General features: G+C 46.4%; 1 protein-coding gene across 5 annotated transcripts in view; it reads left to right on the top strand.

Moving 5' to 3' along the window:
• Window positions 1-201: 201 nt before the first annotated feature.
• WWOX (WW domain containing oxidoreductase) overlaps window positions 202-13,372 on the top strand; it is a 789,098-nt gene continuing 775,927 nt past the window's right edge. For 2 of the 5 annotated variants that reach the window (XM_075940022.1, XM_075940021.1), the window contains exon 1: window positions 207-390. In XM_075940022.1, the coding sequence (XP_075796137.1) occupies window positions 284-390 (107 nt within the window). In that variant the 5' untranslated portion in view covers window positions 207-283. Of the gene's footprint in view, window positions 391-13,372 lie in introns of all 5 variants that reach the window. The other 3 variants (XM_075940018.1, XM_075940020.1, XM_075940019.1) reach the window with 3 other exon arrangements.

The raw sequence follows: 13,372 nt of genomic DNA, 5'->3' as shown, positions 1-13,372 counted from the left end.
GGGGCCGCTCTGCCTGTGCGGGAAGAGCAGCGCGCAGTGCCCGGGGCCCGCTGGAAGCGGCCGGGTTAGCGCCACGAACAGGCCGCGGGAGGCCGAGCCCCGCCTGGCGGAGCGGGGAAGCGGCGCGCCCGTTGGGGCAGACCCGTGACCCGGCCCCCGGCGCTGCCGCCCGGACTACATTTCCCAGCGGGCTCGGCGCCGCCCTGGCCGCGCGATTGGCGGGGCCCGCCGGAAGGGGCGGGGCGGCCAGGCGGCGGCGCTTGCTCTGGGGCTGCTCGGGCCGATGGCTGCGCTGAAGTACGCGGGGCTGGAGGACACGGACAGCGAGGAGGAGCTGCCGCCCGGCTGGGAGGAGCGCACCACCAAGGACGGCTGGGTCTACTACGCCAAGTAAGGGGGCGCCGGCCCACGAGCTGCTCCCCCCCCCCCCCCCCCGGGCACGGAGCTCTCCCCTCCCCCCTCGGGCATGAGTCCCCCCCCCCCCCGCCCTGGGCATGGAGCTCTCCCCTCCCCCCTCGGGCATGAGTCCCCCCCCCCCCGCCCTGGGCATGGAGCTCTCCCCTCCCCCCTCGGGCATGAGTCCCCCCCCCCCCCGCCCTGGGCATGGAGCTCTCCCCTCCCCCCTCGGGCATGAGTCCCCCCCCCCCCCGCCCTGGGCATGGAGCTCTCCCCTCCCCCCTCGGGCATGAGGTCCCCCCCCCCCGCCCTGGGCATGGAGCTCTCCCCTCCCCCCTCGGGCATGAGTCTCCCTACCCCCGCCCCCCTCCCCGCCCTGGGCATGGAGCTCTCCCCTCCCCCCTCGGGCATGAGTCTCCCTACCCCCGCCCCCCTCCCCGCCCTGGGCATGGAGCTCTCCCCTCCCCCCTCGGGCATGAGTCCCCCTACCCCACCCACCCTGGGCATGGAGCTCTTCCCTTCCCCCTCGGAGATGAGTCCTTCCTCTCCCTGGGCATGTGGGCCCGGAGCTTTCCCCTCCTCCGATGGTCAGGGCAGGGTGTGTTTCTCTACCTGTCCCTTATGCCGGCTGAAGTTCTTTTAAATTGTGCTTGGTTCTGTTACAGCAACTGAAGGAGGCAGGTTAAAGCTTAAACAGTTACAGGTTTATTAAAGAAGCTTATAAATCATATGGTTACAATGGCTATTGCTCTATTTCTTAACTGCTAGCAAATATAGATCTTAAAAATGGTTACAAAGAAGATAAAGATAGAAAAATAGAAATAATGGTACCAAGTAACAGCTTAATCTTTAAAGATTAAGCTAAGTCTATGTGTACACTTAAGACAAAGGACCACATCCAGGTACAATTTTTACCCCCTTCTGTGCCTCTTGACTCCAGCGTGTCAGGCCGGGGCTGGTCCCTCAATTCCTAGGAAAGACGAAAATACGAGGTGGGCGTCCCCATGGACCTCGGGAGGTCAAAACACCTAACCCGACCAGCAGGTAGAGGGTAGATTGACACTCAAAGGGAGTGGGTGCTGCACCCATCTTTATACCCATGGGGTCACGTATTTCTCTTTCTTATCTGTGATGCCAAATGGTGCTGGTCTGTCTTTTATGAGACCAGTTCTTACAAGGGAGTTGTGAAATTAATTTACACTTGTAAGAGAGAGGACTAAATTGGAAGTACTGAGCATTTTTTTTTCTCAGTGGGAGATTCCTCTCCCAGGGACTGTGTGTGTTCGTATCAACATGGGTGCCAGCCGGGCAGTTCTCGCAGCCTCGAGGCCAGCTTACTGCCTTAATCGCTCTCTCTTCACATCTATGTTTTCAGCTTCTCAGGATCAGATGAGCCAGCATAGACTATGCTGATTTTATTGCTCCTTCTCTGCCCTGTATGCTTCAGGAACCTCAGAGAGGCAAATAAGATGGATGTGAGGGGGGGTCTGTCTGGCTACACCCCCTCGGGCATGAGTCCCCCCCCTTTGCCCTGGGCATGGGGACACGGAGCTCTCCCTTCCTCCGTCAGGCATGAGTCCTCCCCCTCCCCCGCCCTGGGCATGGGGGCACGGAGCTCTCCCCTCGGGCATGAGTTCCCCCTGCCCTGGGCATGGGGGCACAGAACTTCTCCTTCCACTCATCTCTCTCCTGCCCTGGGGCTGGGTGGAGGGGCACTGAGCTTCTCCTTCCTGAGCCCCTCCCTGCGGGAGCAGAGCCCTGCCTTCTGCATCTGGCGTTACTGCCTCTCCTAGGTGTGTTTGGGGGGCGGGGCAGGGCCAAGGAGCTCCTTCTTCCCTACATAGAGCGGAACTATCACGAACTTGAGACTGGGTGACGCAGGAGATGAGACCAGGACTTGCTCAAGTAACCTGTTTCACTGCATTGTCAGTGTTCTGATCTGATCCTTCCTTTACCTCATGGAGATGTGGTGATGATAGATTTGCTAATGTGTAGGAGGTGCTAGGATAATGGGGAAGGGGAGGAGAGAGCGGAGAACAAATAAATACCTTAGATAGAGAGACGGGAAGGGGGCAGGGGAGAATGGGATACATTTTGTTTTATTTTTGGGGATGAATACATGCAATATTAATTACACACAGGTGTGGCTGTAGTCTTCTATTTGGTAAGTGGTTAACCATACAGCTCTGCATAAAGCGGATAAAACTCCAGTGGGACTGCTGTAGCACAGGGGTATGTCTCAGAAAAATATTGGTGTATGTTTTTGGACTAAGATATAGCCTTCATATATTTGGGGATATTTTTTGTTTACATATATGGGGATAAGTGTCTTGTGTTGGCGATCATGGCACTCTCTCTCTTGTCCCATGCACAAGCAGAGGAAAAGAAAAACAAGTGCCATAATATTTTGTTGAAACAAAAAACAGGACCATGTAGCACTTTAAAGACTAACAAGATGGTTTATTAGGTGATGAGCTTTCGTGGGCCAGACCCACTTCTCAGATCAAATAGTGGGTCTGGCCCATGAAAGCTCATCACCTAATAAACCATCTTGTTAGTCTTTAAAGTGCTACATAGTCCTGTTTTTGTTTCAGCTAGACTAGACTAACACAGCTACATCTCTATTACTATAATAATTTGTGTATGAGTGGTTATTGGAAGTGATAACTAGGGATACAGCTCAACCTAGCCTAATTGTTGAAATTTGCCAGACTTTTGGCAGAGTGAATCATTGGCCCATTGCTGCTGCCACGGTGCAGTGGGGCCAGAGCAGCTCACAGCCTGTGACATAATGGGACCAGAGCATGCCCACAGCCATGGCAGGGCTGGGCCAGAATAGCCCCCTGCCCGGGGCCAGTGGTTAACTGGTTAAACAAATAGTTTAACCGGTTAACTCTTGACGGTAGTTTTTACATCCCTATTCTGCACCCCAAATATTGAACGAGGCACTTCCTAGCTTGTTCAGCATGTTAAAAGTATAAACATTACTTTTCTCCACAAACTAAAGTGTTCATTCTAGATTTTAACTTTTCCTTTATTCCCACTGACTTCAGTAAGCCCAGCTTTTGGCACTCATTACTAACGTGTTTAAGATCGTATGCATGTGATCTCTATCAAATACAATTTTGCTGGCAAAAGCCCCTTGCGTAGAGTGACAAAATTTCACTTTTGCTGGCATGGCTTATGTTTTTCAGGGATTTGTAATAAGCTATAACAAAACTAAGTAAAACACTGAAGTTGTAAGCTGTGGTCACACTAGGAATGCTTTCTTGATGTAGCATACTGGAATACCTATATTGCATACCCTTAAAGTGCTTTGGCTACATTATCAAATTTAGTCCAAGAAACAAATTTTGACATGCAGAAGTCGACAAAAAGGAAAAAAGTGGCCAAAGCATGTTTACACTTGTTCCCTCTGTCAACAGATGGTGTCAGCATCTTTAGCTCCCAGACTGTTTCCCACAGTGCCAGGTGATGCCATCTGTTGCTATACGTTGAGGAATCTCGGAACAGTGTGGGGGGCATCTTGGGACCATGCAAAACCTGTCAAGCACCACTTTGTTCTGGGGCTTTCAGCATCCTTTCATGCTTTTTTTCCAACTACCATTCTCTGCTGTGTACTCTGGCATCTGCAATGAGAGAGAATGACTCCCACATGTGTGTCTCATGCTTTGTTAACCGTTGTGAGGACCTCACACATGGCAGCTGAGATAATCTTGATGTTACTGACAGAGGAAGAAGACTCAGCGGAACCTAACAGTGTGCAAGATGTGGACCATGGCAACCAGTCACTGCATTTTTTTCAGTCACAGAGCAGCTGTACAGGGTGGGTTGATGCTTCTGGATTAGGAAAACCAGCACTGATTAGTGGGATCGCATGGTTATGCAGGTGTGGATGAAGATTAGTGGCTACAGAACTTTAGGATACATAAAACAACCTTCCTGGAACTGAGAGCTAACCTCTCCCCCCTTTCCCCGATCTGCTGTGCAAGGGATGAGCCCTCTTGCTTGAGAAGCCTGTGACAATTGCTGTGTGGAAGATGGTGATTCCCGGTTGATACTGGTCAGTTGCAAATCAATGTGGAGTGGAGAAGTACAATGGTGCTGTTCTGCTGAAAGTGTGCAGAACAATAAATCACATTCTGCTACGGAGGATCTTGACTCTGGGAAGTGTGTATGACATAGTGGTTGGCTTTGTAGACGTGGGATTTCCTGGTTGTGGGGAGGCAATAGATGGCATACACATTGCAATTTTAGTTCCAGCCAGCCTTGCCACCAAGCGTATCAACAAGAAGTGATACTTCTCAACGGTGCTGAAGGGGCTTGTGAATCACTGTGTGCATTTCACAGACATCCATGCAGGGTGGTCTGGAAAGGTGCATGCTGCACACATCTTCAGAAACACTGGCCTGTACAGAAAGCTGCAGGCAGGGACTTTCTTTCCAGACCACAAAATTACATCAGGGATGTGGAAATGCTCATACTGATCCTGGGAGACCCGGCTTACCCCTTGCAACGTTGGCTCATGAAACCATACACTGGGCACGTGGACAGGAGCAAGGAGCATTTTAACAGTCTGAGTAGACGACGCATGGTGGTTGAATGTGCCTTGAGAGACTGAAGGTGTCTCTGTAGCAGGCTAGACCTTACAGAGGACAATATTCCAATTGTTATCACAGCTTGTTGCACTTTGCATAGTTGGAATCTAAGGAGGAATTCTTTGCTTGGAGTAGAGCACTGATGCACAGCGCTTGGCTGCAGAGTTTGAGCAGCCATACGCTAGAACTGTCAGAACTGCTAGGCTTTGAGGGGGAACTGAAATAATCTTCTGCTTTTGCTTCCATGCTGCCTCAGGCCAACACATAGCTGGGTACGTGTTTTAAAGCCTGCACCTGGGATCACAGTGAGATTGTTAAACAATACATACAAATGTAGAACCATTATAAGTGTGCCTTTATCAGAAAATAGTGTGCAAAAATGCAATAAAGCAGTGTTTCTTAAACTTTTTAAGACCGAGGAACACCAAACAATTTTTTTTTATGAGGAACACCAATTTTTTTGTTGAGCCAAAAAAAAGGGGGGGGGGAGGGTGCCATTTTGAACTCTGTTGTTCTCTGCAGCTGCTCATGGCATACTGGTGTTCCCCGGAACACAGTTTAAGAAACACTGCAATAAAGCATCCCCAACAGCAGGTCAGGTAGGTGCTGGCAAAGGATTACAACTCAAAACAGTGTGTAGGTCTGGCTATCATAATCAAAGCTGGACTAGGAGGTGGAGTCCATGAGAAAATGAGTGCTCCCAGAGATGGAAAACGAGTGTGAGGATGTAGAGTGGGTTGCTGAACACAGACTTGTAAATTTGTTTAGCAGGGGTGTGTCTGTGTTGGCTCATTGTGCTGTTTCACTAAACACTTGAGGATCTCTCTCTGTTCTTCCATCACTCTGATCGTGCATTGTGTGGCTTGCCTGGTGAAGGCCTACTTGTCCTTGCAGTTCCTTAGCTCCCTTTCCAAGTGTTGTTCCTGATGTCTGCACTCACCTGTTGATTTAATTTACTGCTTCACAAACCAAATCCTCACTGTTTTTTTTTTTCTAGGGCACTTCTTTTCTATTGCAGTCTCTTTGATGCAGTATGTGGCAGGGCCGTCAAGGTCTCTGCTGTTCAGCACAGTGCACAAAAAAGGAATCTGTTAGCATCGAGTCCTACACTGTAACAGTTCACTTACAAACCCCTTTCTCAACATTTTCACTCACTTTGTTGCTGACCTTGCAAGGAATGCATCTTGGCAATCACTCTAATCATGGTGATTGCGGGTGGCTATGGCTGTGCATACAGGCCAAAGAAATTCTAGCTGGGTTAGAAAATACCCTGTGTAGTTTTAATACCTGCCTGTGAAGAAGTGTGGCATTAACATCCTGGAAAACCTCTCCCAGGGTTAACAAGGAAACGAGGGCACAACTTCAGGCTTGTGGCTTTCACCCTGCTCCATATGCAGCTCACCTATGTTCAGCTTTGGGTCTTGTACAAGTGGTTGATGAATGGTATGGGATTGTATCTTGCAACGACAGATGGGACAAAGCTGCACTGGTATGGAATCTGTTGCAGAAAATGTATAAGCACCCACCAAAATACATGTCCAACTCTCTTCTCTCCATAGGATTCCGTTGAGATCATGGCAAGCATCAGCATCCTGCTTGGCCATATGGATTAGCTACATAGGTATACGTGCAACTTGCAGAAACAAAGCCAGACTCCCACTTTCCCATGCCCTCAGCCCTACATTCCATAGCCACTTGCCCTGGTACCTGGTCCTGGGAAAGCGATTGCTCAAACCAGCTGCGTCCATCAGCAGTGGAAAACAAAATATGGTGCTGCAATGTATTTGGCAACCCTGGGGAACCCCTGGTTCTACCTCAGCCTCTTCATCTACAATTTTATCTGCCAGGTTAGGTCTTCTGCGTACTGCGTCTGTGCATTCTGAAGTATCCACAGAGCTCTGGACAGTGGAGGTAGGGTCACTGTTGAGGAAACAGCAAGTCTTTGGTGAAGCGCTGGAGCATCAGTTTCCTTCACAAGCCTTATGATAGGCTTGTCTCAATTCTTTAATCTTTACTCTGCACCGTGGTGTGTGCCGCTCATATCCTTCTTCACACAGGGATCAAGAAGTGTGCCTATATGCGTCCCAGTTCCTAAAGGACATTCACACCTGGGATTGAACAGACTTCTGTCGGTCTAACAGCTCTGTGCTTGTCCAAGTGGGGGAGCGTTTGGTGTGATGGCCAGGCCTGGGCACCTGGGAAAATGCCATGTGACCACTGTATAGTGAGCTATTCCAGAGGGAGATGGGTGGAATCCAGGTGCTCAGGCAGCAGGAAATGGGATTTAAATTTCTTGAGGATTGCAAGGGTGTGGGACAGCAGGTAGCTCCCTCACTTGGCTGCAGAGTGGTGGACTTCAAACTGCTGGCCAGAACAGCTGCATGTGGGCTATTTCCTGGAGACCAGAATCAGTGATAAAATGCTTTGAGGTGTCTATGCTGCATGTTTGTTGGCCACACAGGGAAGGGAAAAGAAAGAAGTCCCTCGTGGAGCTGGAAGTTTTTTGTCAACGAAAACGGCTGTTTACTGCAACAGAAGTCGAGTTGCAGTGTGTACCTCGTGCAGTTTTATCAACAAAAGGCACATTTTCCTTGTCAAAACTTGCTGTGAAGATGAAGCCTTACTGTAAATCAGGCCTGTGTGTGTATACACATACTTTATTTTTTTCAATAATTAAAACAATATGCTAAACCACTGATGAACCTACCGTATGCAAAATAATTCATTCGGTGAGTCAGTCTGTTAGCTGCCATTAGCTTAGTTCCATTTAAGTCAGTAGAGCTGTGCAGACTTATACCTAAAGCCGAAAATCTGACATTGCAAATGAAGCTGACTTTTTTTTTTTAAGAAAATGTTTGATTTGTAACTATTATTTAGTTTCTGATACTTTTATTTTTAAAACTGGTTAACTTTCGAATTAAGTGTTACATTTTCCATGTATAGGAAACTAGATCTAAAGGCTCTGCATCCTTATATTTCTCTTTTCAGGCTTTGGTTTTATTTATTTCCAGTTTTTGCTGTCAGTTTATTTTGCTGACAGTGACTTTAACATGTACTTGTATGTTTCTGATAAAGGGAGAAAATACAACTATAAACTGCATGTGTTTTGACCAAGTATTTTAGTAACTTACCAATATGAAATGTCAACTAATATTCTTCTGCATACATGGGTGTCAGCAATGATATTGATTCCATAATTCACTTGTGTGCATGTGATCACATTTTCAATATTTCTAGTGTGTGCATGCATGATAATTTTTGTAAATTTTATTCACTGTATACAGTGGCATCTGTAGGGATTCTAAAAAGTGTAGAACTGAAATGTGTTTTTCTGATCATCTGTTTGTACAGCAGTATCAAACAGACCCTAGGTTTGTAATTGTAGTAAAGGCCTTCTTTCTGTGATGTCATCCATCTGCTGTCCAGACATGCAATCTCGAGAAGTGTGCTGCTTACCAGGAGCTCATATTCAGGATGTGACCCAGAGTCTTCTGGAAGTGATTAAGCCTTCAGATCTCTACCTCTTCCTGCTTCTCCATGTAGGAACTAAAGATATGGCCAAGAATGACCTTGAGGCGGTCACAGCAGATTATGTAGTGCTGGGAAGAAGGATCGAGGTATTTGAAGCACAAGTGGTGTTCTTTTCCTTCAACCAGAAGGATGGACGAGGTCTGGCTAGGGATCATCAAATTGAGGAAGTAAATGCATGGTTGCGCAGGTGGTGTCAGAGAAAAGGCTTTGGTTTCTTCAACCATGGGACTCTGTTCTGGGCACAAGGATTGTTGAGAAGAGATGGGATCTACCTAACTAAGAGAGGAAAGAGCATCTTCGTGGGCAGGCTTGCAAACCTAGTGAGGAGGGCTTTAAACTAGGTTCCTTGGGGGATGGTGTCCAAAACCCTGAGGTAAGTGAGGAAGTCGGACACCGGGAAGAATCACAAGGAGGAACGAGCAACAAAGGAGGACCCCTGGTTTGGATTGAGAAGGTAGGGTGATCGTCTGGTTACACTGCTCTACAGCCAAAATGCTTCTGAAATAAATGTAGTCAAACTTTACTAATTTTGGGTCACTGAGAACGAAAATGATGCTTAAAATTGTTGATTGGCTCTAGTTTTCAAGATATGCTATTGGGTCAGTATATATGACCCTTGACTTGCGAATGGCGGAGGATAAGTGAGTTATAAAGGGAAGGGATCTCAATTTAAACCAGAAATGACTAAAATACATCTTTGGATCTATGAATAAATCTGACTGGGTTTGGACAATACTTGCTTTTTAGGCAAAACAATGAATGATGCAATCTGAAGCTGGTATTGTGTCATACATGATATGAATTGCATCATGTTATTCCTAGAAGTCATGGATGATGCCATCGTAACGAAGCTTACATCACTCTGCTGAACAAATTGCCCTATATCAGCTCTGGAAATCGTACAGTGTCATGTTCTCTTATTTGTCAGTGTTTGATTTTGCAATGGGACACGTTTCTGTTTAGCCAAAGTGAGCAGAGATGCCTCGTACTTGTGTGAACAGTGCAGATACCTTCTGCTATGTTTGTGGTGAAGTGACTTTTGCATCACACAAGCGCAGTATAACCACTATGGTTAAGAAAGCCTATCACCTTTATTTTGACTGCAAAATTGGAGATCAGGACAAGAGGTGGGCCCCACCAATATGCTGCAACACTTGTGCAACAAATCTTCGCCAGTGTTTGAACAGGAAAAGGAAATCTATGCCTTTTGTAGCGCCAGTGATTTGGAGAGAGCCAACAGATCATACCAGCAATTGTTACTTCTGCATGGTGCCTCCCACATGGGAAAGGTGAGTCAAAGAAGAAAAAGTGGACTGTGCATTATCCAAACAGTCCATCAGCTATACACTCAGTACCCCACGGAGAAGGACTGCCGGTTCCTGATGCACCAGAATCATTCTCACTTGAGTCAGAAGAGGAGGAGGATGAAACTTCTGGTCCTGAATCATCAATGTCACAGGACCCACATTTTCTCCCATCCTCCTCCTCTGAACCACACCTCATAACACAAGGTGAAGTGAATGACCTTGTCAGGGATTTGGAACTACCCAAGAGTAAGGCAGAGCTGTTGGGCTCCGGACTACAGCAGTGGAATCTCCTGGCAGGTGATGTTAGGGTTTCCATGTTCTGTGACTGTCAAAAGGCTCTTGTCCCATTCTTCTTCATGAAAGGTGATCTTGTAGCCTTCAACAACATCGATGGTGTGATGGCAGCCCTCAACATCGTTCACGATCCAGATGAGTGGAGACTGTTCATTGATTCATCGAAGACGAGTCTTAAAGCTGTTTTGTTGCATAATGGCAATGTTTTGCCATCAATTCCAGTTGGTCATGCAGGCCATAGGAAGGAAACCTATGACAACATGAAACAACTTTTGAGGTGCATAAACTATGACCAACATCAGTGGCAGCTTTGTGGCAATTTGAAGGTTGTTGCTCTCTTGCTTGGTCTGCAGACTGGATACACAAAGTACTGCTGTTTTCTCTGCAAAAGGGATAGTTGTGCAAGAGATTCCCAGTACATCAAGATAGATTGACCACTCCGACATTGGAGCCTGGGAGGAAAAGTGTTCAGAATCCACCACTTGTTGAATCAAGGAAGATTTTGTTACCACCCTTACACATAAATCTGGGTCTGATGAAGAACTTTGTCAAGGCTATGGACAAAACACAAGCAGCTTTCAAGTACCTCCGTGGAAAATTTCCAAGGTTAAGTGAAGCTAAGATAAAGGAAGGTGTCTTTGTTGGTCCTCAGATTCTTGAACTTCTTCGAGATGATGCATTTGACCATGCACTGCGTGGCATGGAAAGCCTTCCAATTAGTGGCAATAAATTTTCTCGGAAACAACAAGGCAGGCAACTACAGGTTGTTGGTGGAAAACCTCCTCAAGACATACAAAAGCCTTGGTTGCAACATGTCACTAAAGATACATTTTTTGCACTCTCATCTAGTTTTTTTTCCACCGAACTGCGGAGCAGTGAGCGACAAGCACGACGAGTGATTTCACCAGGACGTTGCAACAATGGAGAAACGCTATCAGGGCAAATGGAGCCCATCAATGCTTGCAGACTATTGCTAGATAGTGACAAGAGATGCTCCATTTAATGAATACAAGAGACAAGGCAAGAAGCGCAGAGTAGACACTGAATAGGACTAAACTATGTACATAATAGTTTTTTGCCTTTTTGTTTCATAATAAATGTTATTTATATAAACCTTTTGCTGATTTTTAAAGTGTTACATAAACAGGACAGGTGAAATATCATGTAAAGCAACCATAAACACATGAAAAGACCTAGGTTTACAATTTATGATTAAAACTCTGTCTACACAATATACATAGATGTAAAATGTAAAAACTTAAATATCTTGGAAACAGTAGCCAATCAGTTGTTTTAATTGTCATATTTGAATTCAGTACAACAAAATACATAATAAATAGCACATTTTATCTCTGAAGCAGATGACTTCTAAAAAATTGTAGACCACTGTTATCTAAGGTGTTTGTAAACTAATGCGAGAACCCTGGGAAACAGACAGGAAGAACTAGAAGCCCTGGCCCAATCGAAGAACTATGATTAGATTGGAATAACGGAGACTTGGTGGGATGACTCACATGACTGGAGCACTGCCATGGAAAGGTATAAACTGTTCAGGAAGAACAGGCGGGGAGAAAAGGAGGAGGAGTTGCATTTTATGTAAGAGCAGTATGATTGCTCAGAGCTCTGGTATTTAGATGGAGAAAAAACTGTTGAGAATCTGTTGATTAAGTTTATAGGTGGAAGCAACAGGGGTGATGTTGTGGTTGGTGTCTGCTATAGACCGCAAGATCAGGTGGATGAGGTAGACGAAACTTTCTTTGGACAACTGATAGAAGCTTCCAGATCTCAGGTCTTGGTTTTCATGGGCGACTTTAATCACCTTGACATCTGTTGGGAGACTGATATAGCAATACACAGACAATCCAGGAAGTTTTTGGAGAACTGCTTGGTACAAGTCCTGTAGGAACTGACCAGGGGCCATGTGCAGCTTGACCTGCTGCTCACAAACAGGAAGGAACTAGTAGGGGAAGTAGAGGTGGGTGACAACCTGGGAAGCAGTGATCATGAGATGGTAGATTTCAGGATCCTGACCAAAGGAAGTAAGGAGAGTAGCAAAATACACACCCTGGACTTGAGAAAAGCAGACTTTGACTCCCTCAGAGAACTGATGAGCAGGATTCCCTGGGATGCTTACATGAAGGGGAAAGGAATCCAGAAGAGCTGGTAGTATTTTAAAGAAGCCTTACTGAAAGCACAGAAAGAAACCATCCCGATGTGCAGCAAGAAAAGCAAATATGGTAGGCGATCAGACATATTTGGAGATCGGGGACATTCTTGGTGAGCTTAAACACAAGTGGAAACTTGGAGTGATGAGTAGGGAGGAGTATAAATATATTGCTCGAGAATGCAGAGGAGTTATCAGGAAGGTGAAGGTGCAGTTGGAATTGCAGCTAGCAAGGGAGTGAAGGATAACAAGAAAGATTTCTACAGGAATGTTAGCAATAAGAGGGTGTGGGGCCCTTACTGGAAGAGGGAGGTAACCTAGTGACAGATGATGTGGGAAAAGCTGAAGTACTCAATGCTTTCTTTGCCTCTGTCTTCACAGACAAGGTCAGCTCCCAGACAAATGCACTAGGCAACACAGAATGGGAAGGAGGTGCATGGCCTTTGGTGGAGAAAGAACAAGTTGGGAACTATTTAGAAAAGTTAAACATACACAAATCCATGGGCCCGGATTTAATGCATCTGAGGGTACTTAGGGAGTTGGCAAAGTCATTGTGGAGCCTTTGGCCATTATCTTTGAAAACTCGTGGAGATCGGGAGAGATCTTGGATGATTAGAAAAAGGCAAATGTAGTGCCCATCTTTAAAAAAGGGAAGAAGGACAATCCAGGGAACTACAGACCAGTCATCCTTACTTCAGTCCCTGGAAAAATGGAGGGAATCCTCAAGGAATCGATTTTGAAGCACTTGGAAGAGGGGAAAGTGATCATGAATAGTCAACATGGATTCATGAAGGGCAAGACAAATCTGATTAGCTTCTATGATGAGGTAACAGGCTCTGTGGATATGAGAAAGTTGGTGGATGTGATATACCTTGACTTAGCAAAGCTTTTGATAAGGTCTCCTACAGTATTCTTGCCAGCAAGTTAAGGGAATATGGATTGGATAAGTGGACTATAAGATGAATAGAAAGCTGGCTAGACTGTCAGGTCCAACAGGTAGTAATCCACGGCTTGATGTCAGGTTGGTAGTTGGTTCTTAGCAGAGTGCCCCAATGATCTGTTCTTGGACCAGTTTTGTTCAA

Source organism: Pelodiscus sinensis, chromosome 12, assembly GCF_049634645.1.
Source record: "Pelodiscus sinensis isolate JC-2024 chromosome 12, ASM4963464v1, whole genome shotgun sequence".
In the NCBI taxonomy this organism is placed as follows: Eukaryota; Metazoa; Chordata; order Testudines; family Trionychidae; genus Pelodiscus; species Pelodiscus sinensis.
The sequence above is the reverse complement of the archived record's forward strand: the minus strand, read 5'-3'. Positions and strand labels throughout refer to the sequence as shown.